This window comes from Paroedura picta, chromosome 7, assembly GCF_049243985.1.
Source record: "Paroedura picta isolate Pp20150507F chromosome 7, Ppicta_v3.0, whole genome shotgun sequence".
Taxonomy (NCBI): Eukaryota; Metazoa; Chordata; class Lepidosauria; order Squamata; family Gekkonidae; genus Paroedura; species Paroedura picta.
The window spans coordinates 34,144,259-34,161,693 of NC_135375.1; the positions used below are offsets into that span (position 1 = coordinate 34,144,259).

A 17,435-nucleotide genomic window follows, 5' to 3' on the forward strand; every position below is an offset into this window, starting at 1 on the left:
CACAACCCATCTCAGTTCACTATTGGATAGAGTGGCTATAATGATAGCTAAGATAACTAGTATACAGGTAAATCCAACACTTCAACAGATCACCTTATCTGGGGACCTTTGACACCTTCACTTCCTCAGTGAAATCACACAAACCTCCCAAAGGTCACCCGAGTCACCCCAAAAGTCACCCGAGACAGCATAAGATGAAGTAGAAGCTTCCACAAAGGCTGGGGGAAACTTCTGATTCACCCTTTCAGCTGCGGTCCTACCATGCTGCATCCCATACTATTGCTGAGGATCTCTTAATCCTCAAGGACTGCAGTGGCGGCGGCAGCCAGGAGGTGGATGTGTGCAAAATTGAACTGAGAAAGGAAAAATGTCAAAGTTCTGTTCCAACAACTTAATCCATTTGCAGAATGGTTGAGTCTGATTTGGGATTTCATAATGCATTAACTAAGATAGGAAACAACAAGCCAGTGGAAGTTCTTCCACACAAGCAGTACTGGAACAAATAAGAGTGGTACCCAAGTATGTCATACACAGCTTCCATTCATTTTAACTGGGCCTCCAAGAATCATTTCCCACTAGACTACACATACACTGCAAATTAAATTATCTCACCTCCAGCACCAACGACACACAAGCAGGAAAGAAGGTCATAAAAACGAAGTAGTTGGCAAGAACAGACAAGCAACCAAAACAGCACATGATTTCAAGCTGCCTCACTCCTGTTAGGGAAACAAATATGGTATCATTAGAATTACAGACGTGTGCCACTGCAACTGCCCATCCCAGCACGCTCTGCTTTTAGAAATACTGTCTCCCTCCTCCCCATGTTAAATGGATGTAAATACTGTGCTATAACACAATCACATAATACAATATGGATAAAAAGCACTCACTGGGCCTCTCCTCCCCATATTAGAAAGAACTTTTTTCCAACCAACAATGCAAAGGGACAAACATAGGCAGGAAAGAATAGTGCATTACTTTGACTCTGACTGACTGGGAACTAAATATGAATGAATACATAACTTACAGCACACAGATACCCATCACTTTAAAATGTGTAATGAAAAGGGAAAAAGCTTTTGCAATTGAATTAATAATCCTTTATACCATCAATTTCATCAGATAAAACTGGCTTAATAAACACTATAATTGCACATCCATAGCAGAGCATATAATTTGTTTCATGACAAGTACAAGGTCTTAACTATGCAAGACATTTTGCATATATATCATCTGAATGTGTATGTAAATCACAAGAAAGGCTAGGCAGGTTTTTTTTTTTTTTTAAGATAGCCTCACTACTTTACTTATGGAAATACAAGAGAGTAAGGAAAGCCTGGTATGAGCGCACCTAGCCTTGACCAGAGCCAGGGCCTTTTCAGTCCTGACCCCTACCTGGTGGAATGAGCTCCCTGAAGAGCTGTGGGCCCTGTTGGAGCTCTCAAGGTTCCAAAGGGCCTGCAAAACGGAGCTCCTCCGCCAGGTGTTTTGTCGAGGCTGGGTGCAATGAGTAGTGGGGAAATTCGAGCTCCCCCCACCCCCGGTTCTTGGGTACAAGACTATATAGAACTACCCTGTTGTAGTCCATACCCCTAGCCACTCCATTTGGGGATTTTATTGTTGTAAGATGTTATATATATGTTGTAAACTGCTGCAAGCGGGTTTGCTGGGAGCAGTGATCTAGAAATCAATTTATAAATTAAAAAATAAGACAAAAATGGCTGTAGAAGTTAAAAGCGAGGCATCAAGACCTGCCTCTGTAATTGGTAATCAGAGCTATCTTCATGCTCAATAAACCAGGATCTTCTCTCCTTGCTCATTTTAAAGCAAATGATCTTGATGAATGTCTAATGGATGAACCTATATCTCTTTAGATAAAATGAAGGTACTTTGGCAGATGAAGGCTACTGCTGGCATGGAACATAACAGATCAACAGGAAAGGAACAGTGTGTTTAAAGCAGGAGTGAGAAACTAGTACTTAAAAGGTATTTTTGAATCTCTATTAGTAGCAATCTGGAGATTTGGATACAGTTCCATTTCTTTTTGTGACTAGACTAAGAGATCAAGGCACTAAGTGAAGCATGAGAATACATGCTGTATTGACAGGTTAGGAAAACCTTGTCTTGATGCCCTTCACATATTAGCTATTTATTATAGACTGAAGGCAGAAGACTACAAGAAAGCAGCACTCCATAATCTCCTCCATCCATGACAGGTTGGAGTAAAAATCATGAACCCCTTTAGGGTCCTCAAAGAGCAGCAAAACCCTGGCACTACAAGCAGTGCTTAAAAAAACAACATCCCCCAAAAAGGCTTTCCAGTCCAATTAAATTACAAAAATGTCAGAATTTATTGTCAAGCAGCAGTATGCACTGTCAAGATGCTGAATTCCTGCATAAAGAACCAAACACACCCAAAACTTACCAGACATTGTACCAACACCAATGACAAGACACTCAACAAGAGCATCAAGTGTAAATGTAGGGCCCAAAATTGCCATTCCACGTGAAATATTGTCTCTCACTTCATCCTACCAATTCATAAAGGAATAAAAATATATTCAGATGAAGAGGCAAAACAGAGCTATTAAATCTGATAGCTATTTAACATACAAAGCTCTGTTCAAAACAGACATTAAGTTTCTTTTCTTGATTATCCTAAGGCTTTATTCTTTAATCATCCCTTGTTCTAATGCAATAATTATTGTTGCAGCTGAAATAACCAGCCCAACAAATGCTAAACCAGTGAAGCAACATTCAAGCTCTACTCTTTCAAGGGGCTCGCCAAACCTGGTTTGAGCATTAATTTAAAATTCAATTTTAGAGTACAGAAACAAGCCACAATTTGTTTAAGTGAATCAGATGTCAAAAATTGCATTCTCTTTTCAACTATGAAATCGAGACTGAAGATTTCACATGGAAGAGGAAGAGTGCGAGTTTGAGGTCTTCCTGGATTCTGATTTCTGAATTTAACCACTTTTAGCTTGTTATGGTTTACACTTTTGTAAACACCTAGAAATAAGAGCCTCTTGTGGCGCAGAGTGGTAAGGCAGCCATCTGAAAGCTTTGCCCATAAGGCTGGGAGTTCAATCCCAGCAGCCGGCTCAAGGTTGACTCAGCCTTCCATCCTTCCGAGGTCAGTAAAATGAGTACCCAGCTTGCTGGGGGGTAAACGGTAATGACTGGGGAAGGCACTGGCAAACCACCCCGTATTGAGTCTGCCATGAAAACGCTAGAGGGCGTCACCCCAAGGGCCAGACATGACTCGGTGCTTGCACAGGGGATACCTTTACCTTTAGAAATAAGTTAAAATTAATTGTTTCTAGTTGGCATTACTAATGTTGCTGTTGTTAAAGCTAAAGCAGAATGACTGTAATTCACAATATGTCATTTTTTATATAAAAGGCAATCTTCAACTAAATAGATTGATTAAATCATGGCCATTAAAAACATATTTATTTATTTATTTATTTATTTATTTAGATTTATATACCGCCCTCCCCGAAGGCTCAGGGCGGTTTACATTAAAACTAATCAACGATACATAAAACAGTCTTCGTTAAAATATACAGTAAATAATAACAGTGGTTGTAACCATATAACAGAATAATATAACAGTATAACAGTATAATAAAATAATATAACGATGGAACGGTGCAATACCACAACAGGTCCAGAGCGCTCTGGTGGAGTTCTGGGAGGAAGGGGGGAGAGGGGGGGAGGGGGGGGAGCGGGGGCCCTTCATTCGCTGTTGGTTGTGCCTGGTCTCAACCAAATGCCTGGCGGAGGAGCTCCTTTTTGCAGGCCCTGCGGAACTGTTTAAGCTCCGTCAGGGCCCTGATCTCCTCCGGGAGCTCATTCCACCAGGTGGGGGCCAGTACAGAGAATGCTCTGGCCCTGGTCGAGACCAGGCGGACTTCTTTAGGGCCAGGGACCATTAGCCGGTTGGTGGCGGTGGAGCGCAGAGCTCTTTTAGGGGCATAGGCAGGGAGGCGGTCCCTCAGGTACACTGGGCCCTGACCGTGAATGGCCTTGAAGGTAATTACCAGAACCTTTAGTCTGATCCGGAATTCAACTGGCAACCACTGCAGTTGGTGGAGAATGGGCCGGATGTGGGACCTCCACGGTGTTGCTGTGAGGATCCTGGCCGCTGCGTTTTGGACCAGCTGTAGTTTCCGGGTCAAGGCTAAGGGCAGGCCTGCGTAGAGCGAGTTACAGAAGTCCAGTCTAGAGGTGACCGTCGCATGGATCACTGTGGCTAGGTGTTCCGGGGCCAGGTAGGGCGCTAGTAGTTTGGCTTGGCGGAGATGGTAAAATGCCAGCCGCGCTACCTTTGTGATCTGGGCTTCCATTGTAAGGGAAGTATCCAGAATCACGCCTAGGTTCCTGGCGGAGTGAGCCGTAGAGAGCTGTACTCCATCCAGGGCAGGCAGGCACGCTTCCTCGCATGGGCCCTTCCTACCCAGCCACAGGACCTCCGTCTTTGAAGGATTGAGCTTCAGACGACTCTGCTTCAGCCATCTCGTCACTGCTTCCAGGCAGCTGGCTAATGCTTCTGGGGGGGAGTCAGGGCGGCCATCCATCAGGAGGAAGAGCTGGGTGTCATCGGCATATTGATGACAACCCAGCCCAAACCTCCGTACCAGTTGTGCGAGAGGGCGCATAAAGATATTGAATAGGATAGGAGAGAGGACCGCTCCTTGTGGGACTCCACAAGTAAGTTGACGACGGTCTGATGTTTTGTCTCCAATTGCAACCCTCTGTCCACGATCCCGGAGGAAGGAGATCAGCCATTGGAGGGCTGTCTCTCGTATTCCGGCATCGGTGAGGCGGCGAGCTAGAAGCTCATGATCGACTGTGTCGAACGCTGCTGAGAGGTCTAGTAATATCAGCAGTGCCGACCCGCCTCGGTCCAACTGGCGACGGAGGTCATCCGTCAGGGCGACTAGCGCTGTCTCTACCCCATGGCCAGGCCGGAAGCCTGACTGGGATGGGTCTAGGACCGAAGCTTCTTCCAGGTACTCTGTTAGTTGGTTTGCGACAGCCCTTTCAATCATCTTCCCCAGAAACGCTAAATGCGAGACGGGTCGATAGTTGTTGGGCTCTCGCGGGTCTAAGGATGTTTTTTTCAGCAGTGGGCGTACCACAGCCTCTTTCAGTCCCTCCGGGAATTCTCCCGTTGTGAGAGATAGATTGATTATCTCCCGGAGGGGGCCCTTTATCCTTATGTCCGCTGTTCTTAGGAGCCAGGATGGGCAAGGGTCTAGTGGGCATGTGGTTGGCCTCGCTGTTGCTAGTATCCTGTCCACTTCGGTCAGCGTGAGTCGTCTGAAGTTACTCAAGGTATTCTCCAAAGACGGCCAAGGGGCCTCTAGTTCACTTTCTGTATCTAAGGTTGGAGGGAGGTCATGGCGGAGTGTCGAGATTTTATCCGCAAAATGACTCGCAAATGCCTCACAGCTGATATCCAATTTGCTACTGTTTTGTTGCCCTTCAGCCAGGGCAGTAAGAGACCGAACTACCTTAAACAATTGAGCCGGGCGTGAGTCTGCGGATGCGATGGTAGCCGAGTAAAAATTGCGTTTCACTGACTTCACCGCCATCTCATAGGCCTTCATCTGCATTCTATAAGATGTTCTCGAGGCTTCGTCACGAGTCTTCCTCCAAACTCGCTCTAGCCGTCTCAGTTCCCGTTTCTTGTTGCGAAGCTCCTCGGTGTACCAGGGGGCCCGCTTGAGACGGGGCCGGAGAGGGCGTCGGGGGGCTATCTCATCAATGGCAGTCAGCAGTCTGTCATGCCAGTCGCTGACCAGGCCATTGAGAGAAGTGCCAGGAGGCATTGGCTCCCGCAGAGCATTCAGGAATCCAATTGGATCCATAAGTCTCCGCGGGCGAGCTAAAATTTGCTCGGCGCCCAACTGAGGTGGGAGTGGTAGCCATAGCCGAGCCTTCAGGGCATAGTGGTCTGACCATGGCACGGCAGTTGCCGTGACCAGATCCACATTCAGACCTACGCCGAAAATAAGATCCAGGGTGTGACCTGCTTGGTGGGTGGGGCCAACAACAAACTGCGAGAGCCCTAGTGTCGCCATGGTTGACACTAGGTCCTGCCCAGTTCTAGAAGACGGCAGCTCAGCATGGACGTTAAAGTCCCCCAGGACTAATAGACTGGGAAACTGTAGCGTCCAGGCCGCCACCGCCTCTAGCAGGGCAGGCAGGGCATCTGGTGGTGCATTGGGCGCGCGGTACACTAACCAAATGGCCACGCTCTCGGTTGATCCCCATCCGAGGCCAACACATTCAATGCCTGGTATTGATGGCGCAGGAAGGGCCCTGAAGGAGAAAGCCTCTCGGATCAGGATTGCCACCCCTCCTCCCCGCCCCGCTGTCCGGGACTGGTGGAGGACAGAAAACCCGGCAGGGGCTAGATCTTTGAGGGCGACTGTTTCGCCTTTCCTGGTCCAGGTTTCTGTCACGAACGCCAGGTCCACTCTTTGCTCTGCAAAATAGTTTTGCAGGGTAGAGGTTTTGTTGTTTATTGACCTGGCGTTGCACAGCACCAGTGTCAGAGGCGGGTTATTCACCTTTGCCTCCACCCTAGTGTCGCGAGGGATGGGGCGGAGTCTGGAGGGGGCCCGTGTATGGTTGATTTCCGGGCCCCATGGTCGCCGCCATCCGCTGTCTCTGCCTCTGCCCCTTATTGTTGGGATCCCTGACCCTTTCAGGGCCCCCGCTTTCTCCCCTTCCTCCGTTCTTTCAAATATGATGGGCTCCATGGACACTGTTGGTTTTAGTTCTTGGTTTTGCGGTTTAGCTAGGGTTGTTGCCCACCCTGGTTCTGTGCTTATTGCTGGTTTCTAATGTAGGTGTAGGGTTTTGTGTATCTGTGGAAGGTTGGTCCCAATCGCTATTTATAGCCTCTCAGGACTTCCCAGTTCCAATTGTGACAGTTATGTGCTATGTGTAGGATGTGTATCTGGAGGGGTAGCCCCGATCGCCTGTTGCGGCACCTCAGGGTTGCCCAGTCCAGGGTGTGTGGTGTATGTGTGGCCTCTGTGTTATTTCATGTTGTGATTTGGGACTGGATGTTTGTGGGTTGGGTGGAATTGGGTTGGACAGTTAGCGTTGTTTGGCAAGTGGAGGGTGGGTTGTTAGGTATGGTCTGAATTAATTAGTTGTTAGAATTGGTTGATTGGGGTGGGTTTGGGTGGTTCAGTTGGTAGTTGGGTAGTTCAATTGGTTGGTGGAGTTGATTGATTTGGGGTGGCTTGGGTAGTTCAGGCGATAGTTGGGTAGTTCAATTAGTTGATAGAATTGATTGTTTGGTAGAATTGATTGTTTTGGGGTGGGTTTGGGTGGTTCAATTTTAGGATGTGGTTGATTAATTGGTGGAATTAATTGTTTTGGGTGGGTTTGGGATAGTTAAATTGATGGTGGGGTTGTGGTAGATCAGTTGATGATAATTGTTCGGATGGGTAGATGGGTAAGGTGTTAATTTAATTTGGGGTCAGTCAATGGTCAGATGGGTTGTCGTTAGGTTGAGGGTTGGGGGTTAATTCTTCTCCCTTTTTTTATAATTCCTGTGCATAGATTGTTGTCTCTTTCCCTCCCTTTTAAAAATTTTTTTCTCCTTTTTCTATTCCCCCCCACCACTCCTGCTCTTTCCCTCCCCCCCCTCTTTTTTCCCCTCCCCTTTTCTGTGCACACCACAATGTTTCCACTTGATTCTTCTCTTAGTTTGTTTGAAGTTTTCCTCTTATTCTCCCCCTCCCCTCCGTTTTCTGTCTGTACAGTTTTTCCCGCCTAAATTCTTCCCGCTTTTTTTCTTCCCGCCTAAATTCTTCCTGCTTAATTTCTAATTTCCCTCCCCTTTGAAATAGGCATCAACCTTAGTCAGCTCGGTTAGTCCGTTTGATTTCCCTTCCCCCTTCTGAGAATGTCTGTTTGTGCCTTCTTCCCTCCCCCCTGCAGATGGGATATTTATGGCAATCCCCCCCCCCCCCCCAGGATTTGGTATCAATCTTATTCAGTTTGTTAGTCCGTTTGATTTCCCTTCCCCCTTCTGAGAATAAATAAATGGTCCGTTTGTACCTTCTTCTCTCCCCCCTACAGATGGGATAGTTATGGCAAGTCCCGTCCCCCCCCCCCCAGGGCTTGGTACTTCTCTTTCTTTATTGTTCTGCAGGTGAGTGTTCCTTTTCCTTTCCTTCTTCTTTCTTTTCTGTTTGCTTCTTTTCCTTGTCGCTCGGCTGTAGTGCAGGGTCGGCGATGGGCAGGCAGCAGCAGCAGAGGGTCAGGCTTTGTTTGGTGATGGTTGGGCACGGGTGGTGGACACGGCGCAGCTATGGCGAGGCGGAATCAGTAGAGGTCCAGGCTCCGTTCCTGCGGGGTCCTGGCTCTGATCGGGCGGCAGCTGTGGGCTTGAATGGAAGGCGAAGCGTGGTAATGGCGTCCTGTCGACCTTCGGCGGTGGAACAGCCGCAGCAGAGGGTCCGGCCCCGTTCACGTGGTGGCCGCGGTGCTGATGGTGGGCGTGGCACAGTAGCAGCGGTCAGCTGTGGCTGAAGTCCGGCTCCGCTTGGGCGGCTGCAGGAGGGTCCCTCTGCAGCAGGCCGTTTCCCGCAGCGACGCTGACAGGCCGCTCCAGTGGATCTGCTGGTCGGCTCTCCCTGGCTGTTCTCAGCAAGCTCCAGGTTCCTCCGGCCGTGGGGCTGTTCAGGCTTGGTAGATGGTCAGTGGGCAGCCCCAGCACAGTCCTTGATGGCAATCCCGGAGGGCTTTGTTGTTAGCCAGCCGTTGTTGTTTTCGTTTGTTTTGTTTTGGTTGGTTTTCTTACCGTTTCTGTTTTTCTTTCTTTGGTTCTTCTTATCTGTTCTTGTTTCTATTTGTAGTGGTTTTGTTGTTTCGATTCTTTTGCGTTTCTTCAGATATCTGTAGTTAAATTGGTGGGGTTCTTTTTGTTTTTGTTTCTTTTTTTAGAGTGATCAATTCTGGGTGCTTTTTGGCGGCTGTTTTTGGGCTGGGCCTGTTTAGTTTCAGGAGCAGTCTGATTTCATGACTGCTCCAGCCGCCCTCTTGGAGGGAATGTGACTGACACTCCTTACCAACGAAGAATCTGAATCAAATTTTCCAGCATCTAATTCACATGCTTGAAGATCTGCATTCAAATCGACTGGCAATGAGTAAGTCACGTTTAAACAATACCTCTGAGTTACTTATGACTATATTTCAAGATCTTCCATCAGTCAGCCTACATGTCTTTTCCAATTCAGAATTAGTGAGTTACAGAAGTCCAGGCCAGAAGTGACCACTGCGGATCACTGTGGCTAAGCAGTCCCACTGTAGACAGGGCACTAGCAGCTGAGCCTGGCGCAGATGGAAAAATGCTGTACGGGCTGCTCTAGAGACCTGGGCCTCCACTGATAAGGAGGCATTAAAGGTCACCCCCCATGTTCCTGGCCAAGGGAGAGATGTTAAGTTGCATCCCGGCCAAGGTGGGGAGGTGTGCTTCCTGTCCCACTGCCTTTCTGCCCAACCACAGGACCTTTCTTTTGGGGGGCGGTTGAGTTTCAGTCAACTTCTGTGTAGAGGTAACAGGAATCAAAGGGAGATAAATGTATTTCCATTTGCATAAACAGAATACTGAAGGTTAATGCTGTAGTCCCATGCACAATTACAAAGGACAGGCCTTTCCATCGTAAATTCAATTAATCCCTTTAGAGTCACTTAGGTCAGTTGCCCTGGCTAGAAGGTAGCAAATTCAATATGTTAACTGTGGACAGTATTTTTGTCGGTCTGAGAGCAAGTACAGTGTTGGACTGAGGAAGATGGGCACTGAAATTTACACTCAGCCAGAAATGTAGTAAGATTAAGTGGGTGAATAATTAACTGCTTGAAGATAAGGCAGGATAAGAACAGAATGAATGAAACCATCTGCAGTTAATTTGACTGAACAACTCCAAATCCAGGTGTTACTAAAACACCTCAAATCTTTTAACTTTTCTTGGAAAAAAGGAGCAAGATATAAATCTACTTATACCCCCAAAGAGTATTACGCTCTGCCACTGCCAACTGGCTGGTGATCCCTGACCCCAAACAAGCACATCGGTCCCCAATGAGGCCCAGAGCTTTTTCCCTCCTGGCCCCCACCTGGTGGAATGAGCTCCCTGAAGAGATCAGGGCCCTGCCTGAACTCCCACAGTTCCACAGGGCCTGAAAAAGGGAGCTCCTCCACCAGGCATTTGCCTGAGACTGACCACAGGCCCCCCCACCTCAGACATCCCCCCCAGGGCCTGAAGCAGCCTGACCTCTCTAGGGATTTTAGCTTGCATGTTGTTATTGTTGTGACCACTGAAGTTGTTGTTTAGAACCTCTGTTAGGTTGTTATTGTTGTATATTGACTATGTTGTATGTTGACTCGTTCCATGTATCCCCTATGATGTTGTATGTAAACCGCTCTGAACCATATGGAAGGGTGGTACAGAAATCAAATCAAATAAAAATAAAATACTTTATTTGTACATTTAAAAAAGTCCTTCCAATCCTATGCTCTAAAATTCATTTTTTGTGTTGCAGAAATGAAATGAGAGACTTACCTGTGAATTGGAACTGAGTGCAAATTTGGCTAATGCACTGGCTCTGGAAAGGTCAATAAGAAGCAGGAAAAACGGCAAAGCTTCACTGAAAAAAAATTTAGAAGTACTTTAAGATACACCTACAAAACTAGAAATTGCATACTGGGAGACTATTGTTTAGGACCAAATCATTTACACTAGACTTAGCTTTTAGACTTCAAACACATATAGAACACAGCTCTGGGAAGCTTCTGTGGACTAGATATATTCATTTGGCACACTGATCTCCGATCTGTCTGGAAGTCAGTGTAAACCACAGAGACGATGGACAATTACCGTTTTGAAGGGAATGAGCGACTCTTCCAACGATTCTAGTACACAAATAAGATTTTGCAGGTGTAGGCTAGGGCAGGAGTAGTCAACCTGTGTTCCTCCAGATGTTCATGGACTACAATTCCCATGAGCCCCTGCCAGCAAACGTTGGCAGGGGTTCATGGGAATTGTAGTCCATGGACATCTGGAGGAACACAGGTTGACTACCCCTGGGCTAGGGTACCTGATCACAGTAAGAAACATGAAGTGAAAGCACATGGAGGGGCATCAGTTTCAAAGTGGGATGAGTGGCTCATTCATTAACTTTCAATTACAGAACTACCTGATATTAGCCTGCCTCAGAGATCCACAAATGGTGCCCTCCTGAAGGTACCTGAGGTTACTGTGGATGTGACCCACTGGAAGCTCAGAGACTTTTCAGCCACCATCCTTCTGTTGTGGAACTCCATCTTCCAAGTGAGATTGCTACTGTCCATGCATGCCTCCAGATTAAACTACAGACCTTTCTTTGCTAAAAGACTTCTGAATCAGACTGGTATCGGGATATTGCTTACTGAGGTTTATTCTCCTCTGCTGTTTAGATAATTATGTAATTCTATATTGTTTGTGTTTTAACTTTGTTATGAACTGCCCTGAGTATCTTCAGGTGGATAGGCAGTTTAAAAATATGTCATATATGAAAGCAAAATTATTTCCAAGTGGCTTTGTGGGTGCGCCCTTACTTTGTTGCATTCCATCCAGAACTGGAATAGTGGGTTCAACCGTACCCAGCCTACTGAACTACCCCTAAGCCAGGCATTCTCATCTAAGGTTTCATGACAGCCCTGGGTTTCCTGAATAGCTACAAGTTAATTAATTCTTTATATATTTTCTAAAATGTTAAACATTTATTGGCTGATATGACCATATGTGGTAATGTCAACTTGCCTCTCCTCCCAAAAGGGAGGGGTGGGAAACGGAGGGGTCTTAGTTGGGCAAGTACACAGTTATGTTTCCAAAATATTTTCTTCATGATCACCCCACTTCTGGGGTTTCTTGAATGTTTCAGGGGAGTTCTCAAGGGTAAAATAGTTGAGAAAGGCTGCTCTAAGCAATTTAAGCCCTACTGTCTATATCATAAGAATAAGTACGTACTTCAAACCTGTCAATTCCTTATCAAGGAAATGAATCACCACTGTACTGAAGACAAAACTTGAGAAGATTGTGAAGAGTCCAGCAATACCTATGAAATGATATGGAAGAGAAAGGCATTAAATTGAATGCTTTCTAAAGAGAACACAATCCCCCAGAGCTGAGAGAGATACATTGTTACCCATCATGTTGATTATGAAAAAATCACAACCCTCAACATTCATCTACTTGTGGCCAGTGGGCATATTTCCTAACATTAACTTACTATTGTAGATACATGTACTTTTGGTCCAAGTACTCATCACTTAACATCTATTATGTACACTTGCTTCCTTCTGTAGTACTGAACAATAAAAATAACTTGAGTGTATGGCTGAAAAGCCCATGATGCAATAAGCCCTACAGAAGTAGGCATGGGTTCTGGCAATGCTTTTATGGGAGGCTTCCTGGAAATTCTTGAGTTCCATAATGTAAGACGCTGCATCATCATAGTACATGTTGTAGAACAGCACTTGTACCATTTCCTCATTAGACTGTACTTAGAACTCATGAGGTGAAATGCAGCATTCCCAGATATTTCGACATTCTCTAAACCATTTCTTTAAAAAAATTTACTGGAACTATGGCTTCAAGTCAAAGATCTATGGGGTACTGCTGCCTACTTGATCAGGGCTGAGCACACATCTCCAAAAACGTACTACACTGATCACTTTTTTTGGCATGTGAATATCTAAAAATCAACCCCTTTCGAAACAGATGGGCAATTCTGTGACTGCTGATGGATTCTGTTTAGCAATATAGTAACAGACCCAATTCAGCAATCTTTTGTATGTGTGGGACTCAAGTTTTAATGGTTCACAGGCAAAAAGTTATTTTCCTGCATGGTTCATTACTGCTGACTCAAAACATGTTTGAATACCAATTAATGTCTTCATTGACTGATTCTTACAGGTAATGTAAAAATCCCTTTATAAAATCAAGATACACTGGTATCTATAAATCTAATAATAATAATAATAATAATAATAATAATAATAATAATAATAATAATAATAATAATACTTTACCCAAGATATACTTTGATCCAAGCTGTCGCAGATTTTGAAACTGGAAATATATATACAGGATTGCTATACAGCGTGTGATTGTCAGAATTATGATATCACTGCTCAAAACATCCTGCAAGAAATAAATGTAATTTCAGTGGTGTTACTCCATTCTAACAAAAGTGGTGTTAAGTCCATTCTAACAAAATAAAAAAGGAATCTTGCAGCACCATAACGAATAAAAGAATTACTGTGGCATAAGTTTTTGTGAACTTCAGCCCATTGGATTTGATGAAAGGGCCATGAAAGTTTATTCCCCAATCAATCAAATAAATTTGCTTATTTGCTGCATTTTCCTTTTACTTGTTCACCTGACAGTGATCCAAGCTGTGAGCTGCTCTCTTTTCTTTCCACCATGAGGTAAGCTCTCTGAAGAAAAACTGACCAGGACTGGACTACAAATGCCCTCCCCTTTTCACTGTAAGAACAATCATGACTACCAAGTGCATCTATCCTGAGAGAAAATTAGTCTGATAAAACCAACAAATCCTAGTTATTCTTCTAAAGTAGTGATTCCCAAACAGGGGTCCATGGCAGTTCCAAAATGGTCCATGAGAACTCTGAAGTGGCATAGTATGTGGTTGGTCTGGGCTGTCTTCTCAGCTCCTAGTCTTCTTTCTGGCCTACAAGAGGCAGAGCCGCCATAGGAGTAGTAAAGATGGGGGGAGGAAACAAAAGGAAGGCTAAGGGTCTGGTAGTGATGTCACTTCTGGGGCATGGCTAGATGACATCCCTTCCGGGGCTCCTCCAAGTCTGAAAAATTATTTGAGGGGGTTCTCCACAGTCAAAAGGTTGAAAAAGGCTGCTCTTAAAGTCTAGGCAAACAGAGTGAGTACTGCACTAGTGTCAGGAAAACAAAAATTCACCAGGTAAGCAAATTCTATGTTGTTCTTATTCATTGCCTTCCAGTAGACTAAACCATGGGGCAATGCAGAGGAGTGTCCAAAGCCACATAAGGGAAAAGAAGCAGAGGTTAGAAAGAGGCAGGACTTAGCAATACACCGAAGAAACTAGCTGCCAAGACTAGCCTCTCTCATCAATGAGCACAGGAAATCCTCTGTTTGTTCATATAAGCCAGCTTCTAAGCTGTCATGGTATGCCTTCAGAGGAAAAAATCAAAGGCTACACACTGATAATTCTAAGATCTTTCTCCTAGTTATCTTCCTCCTCCTAACAGGAGGTGGACCATGAAGAATCTGCAAGTGTTTACTGCTGAGAAAGATGATGACAAACCTTACCAAGAATGAGGGACATGTCTATTAGCTCAGGCCTAAAAAAATCTCAAGAACATTTAATTTTGACTAAATATGTGACGTTCATTTCTAAGGATTTCAAGTTTTTTCATGATAGGGGTGTGGAATGACAATCTGTAGATGTACCATTAATTTTCAAGCACATGCTAATTGCTTGAATGTGACTTATTTTGCCACAATTAATATACTACTATCACACTCACTCTTGAAAATTAATTTCAGATAGCACAATTAAGTAAATAAGAAATTTCAGTAACTTCTTACTTCTTCAAGTTTGGGGCATTCATAATTCCAGCCGCAGATCTTATCATTACCAGTGAACATCTTCATGGACATCATGCAGATCGTAAGAGTAACAGTTCCCACAATGACCTCCCATGGATGAGAGGCCACAAAAAGCCCATGCATTCGGAAGAGACTGGACAGCATCTTCGAACTTGTATCTGCAAATCTAAGACTAAAAAAAAAGAGAACATAAGATACTTTAATTCAGTAAACATACTCAAGCAGAAGTAGATTAAAATTGAAAGAATTTTCACAAGATTAGTATTTGATCTCTTTAAAAAGAATCCTGCAATTATTGGTCAGATAGTAATGCTTAAATAATTGATTTGTGACAATAAAACTAAGAAGAGATTCCACAGACTTTATAGGGTACCTAGTCATATCACACAGCTTTTCCTTCACACAGCAAGATGTGATTTATGCTGCCTCTTAACCACTTCAGATTTGGTAACAACTTATTCCTTCTAATCAACGGTACAGCCACGGGTACTTACAGGGCTTCATAGTATGCTTACATCTTTATGGCTGACTTAGAGCAATGCTTCCTAAACTCTCACGTCTCTTATATCTGTGATTCACTAATGATATTTTAATTGTTTGGACACATGGTAAAGAAGCCTTGGACACAGTCAATCAGGCATTCAATGACTTTCATCCCACCAGCAACCTGACAATGAACCAAACTATACAAAAAATACATTTTCTGGATGTTACTGTAAATCTACACAATGGATGCATAGACACCAACTTACACCGGAAACCTACTGACCAACAAACATACTTGCATGCCTCTAGCTACCATCCTAAACATACCAACTTATCTACTGCATACAGCCAAACTTTATGCTATAGCTGCATCTGCTCCAATTACAGAGATTCTCACCTGAAGGATCTACAATAAACCTCTTGGGAACTAAAGTGCCCACCTGATGAAAAAACAGACTGAGAAAACTAGAATGCTATCCAAAGAAAACCTGTTGCAAGACACACCCACTAAAGATAGTAACAGAACACCACTAGTGGTCATATACAGCTTTAAGTTCGAAACTGTTCAATGCATTACCAGAAGCTTACAACCTAAAGAGAATTCTCTTTCACAAGTACTAGGAGCAAACCTTTTCTTGTGTACAGACGGCCCCCCCAATCTCAAACAACTCCTCACTAACAACAGTACAAGATGTATCAAAGCTTGCAATAAACCCGGATGCCAACTTTGCTGCCACATACACCCAGCCAACACAATCATTCGACCTAACAATATCAATTACACCATCCAGGCTCCTGTATTTGCTCACCTTCTTACACTGTATATGTCATTGTACATTGTATATATACTATGTTAAATTGTTGAAGCAACCATTTACCCAAGGAGAACTGATATGAATTCAGTAATCCAACTGGAGGAGAGTGTTGACGTTAAAAGATAAATATGCATTCTGCTTCTACGTTGTTTTGACTATATGTCTTTAAAACAATCCTATACAGTAATTGATGGTTGTTATAATTTATAATTTAGAGAAATTGGTTTCTGAAGATCTTCTATGTAAATACAACTTGAAGGAAAATTAGCCTGAAGATGGTGACAATTTATGCTGAATGTTGGAAGAAAATAACATTACTGTAGAAAGACAGAATTGGATGGGTTGAAGAATAAAAGACTATAGCAACCGACCTCTTGATATTACTGTTTATTTCTTTGAGGTTCTTATGCTAACAGTACATTTTTTTAAAAAATTATATTGTATTGCACTGTACTTTCCTTATTTGTTCATCCATACTATGAGAGTATACGTTACAGGTAACATTCCATGTCAGAATTTTTCTGATCTGATTTGTGTGTATCCCTAGGTCTGCACTTCTAGGAGAACTATGTAACGTATTCTCTCTTCACATTGTCCTAAATTTAAAGCAAGAAATGCATACAAAGCACAGCAAGTATCTGACAGGAAAAATAATCCATTTTGTGGATGTTTGCAAGGCTGATATGAGCAGGAACAGATGTATGATGTATTTATTTTGACTCCGTTTTAAGTTACCCTGTTTCTGCATTAAAGCAAATCAGCTATATTCAATTAATTCATCTTCATAAAATAATGGCAGTAAGGTAATTCAGATGTTGCTAGTCCTTACCCTAAATATATAAGCTTTCCAATTAAGCTTGATTGAATTATTTCTAATGAAATTAACTTCCATATAGAATTCCAAATGCCAAACATAGTACGAGTGCTATCAAAGATATAAAAAATTTACTTTGCTTTATTTAAGCGCTTAGAACTGTATCTTAATATGAAAAACACTTATTTTCAATATTAAGTGTAGTTTAATATAGGCTTGAAAACAATTACAGGACTTGTCCCAGCTTATTAGGTAGGAATTGCCTTCAGGAGAATAGATAGGAAGGATTTACAAAAATGTATTACGTCCTTTAAGATCATAAAAAATAAATATAGGCTGCATTGATCAGCAAGTTTAGAGATTATATTTAGAAAACTGAATTACTATAAAAATGTTTGCTAAAGTTATGAGTAACAAATAAATATGGATTAAAATGATTTATACTGTCATAGAATATTCTAAAATAGTGTTCTGGTAGGTATGAAAAAAGTTAGGCTTTCGGACAAAAATAAGTTATAGAAACTTTTTGTCCACACTCACCATTGGAAACACATGATACAGACCACGTTCCCATATAAGAAGTTGTTGTATTTCATTGCATAGTGTTTACAATATTTCTTTGATTATTTACTTAA

The 17,435-nt window shown here is 43.4% G+C and overlaps 1 protein-coding gene across 4 annotated transcripts in view; it reads right to left on the bottom strand.

Annotated features, from left to right (window-relative positions):
- The window catches only part of HMGCR (3-hydroxy-3-methylglutaryl-CoA reductase), a 31,389-nt gene that overhangs the window by 11,440 nt on the left and 2,514 nt on the right, over positions 1-17,435 (bottom strand). For all 4 annotated transcript variants that reach the window (XM_077347392.1, XM_077347394.1, XM_077347393.1 and 1 more), the window contains 6 exons: positions 14,665-14,857; positions 13,109-13,220; positions 12,045-12,132; positions 10,599-10,683; positions 2,429-2,534; positions 613-719 (listed from right to left, as the gene is read on the bottom strand). In XM_077347392.1, coding sequence (XP_077203507.1) covers positions 613-719; positions 2,429-2,534; positions 10,599-10,683; positions 12,045-12,132; positions 13,109-13,220; positions 14,665-14,829 — 663 coding nt within the window. In that variant the 5' untranslated portion in view covers positions 14,830-14,857. The remainder of the gene's footprint in view (positions 1-612; positions 720-2,428; positions 2,535-10,598; positions 10,684-12,044; positions 12,133-13,108; positions 13,221-14,664; positions 14,858-17,435) is intronic.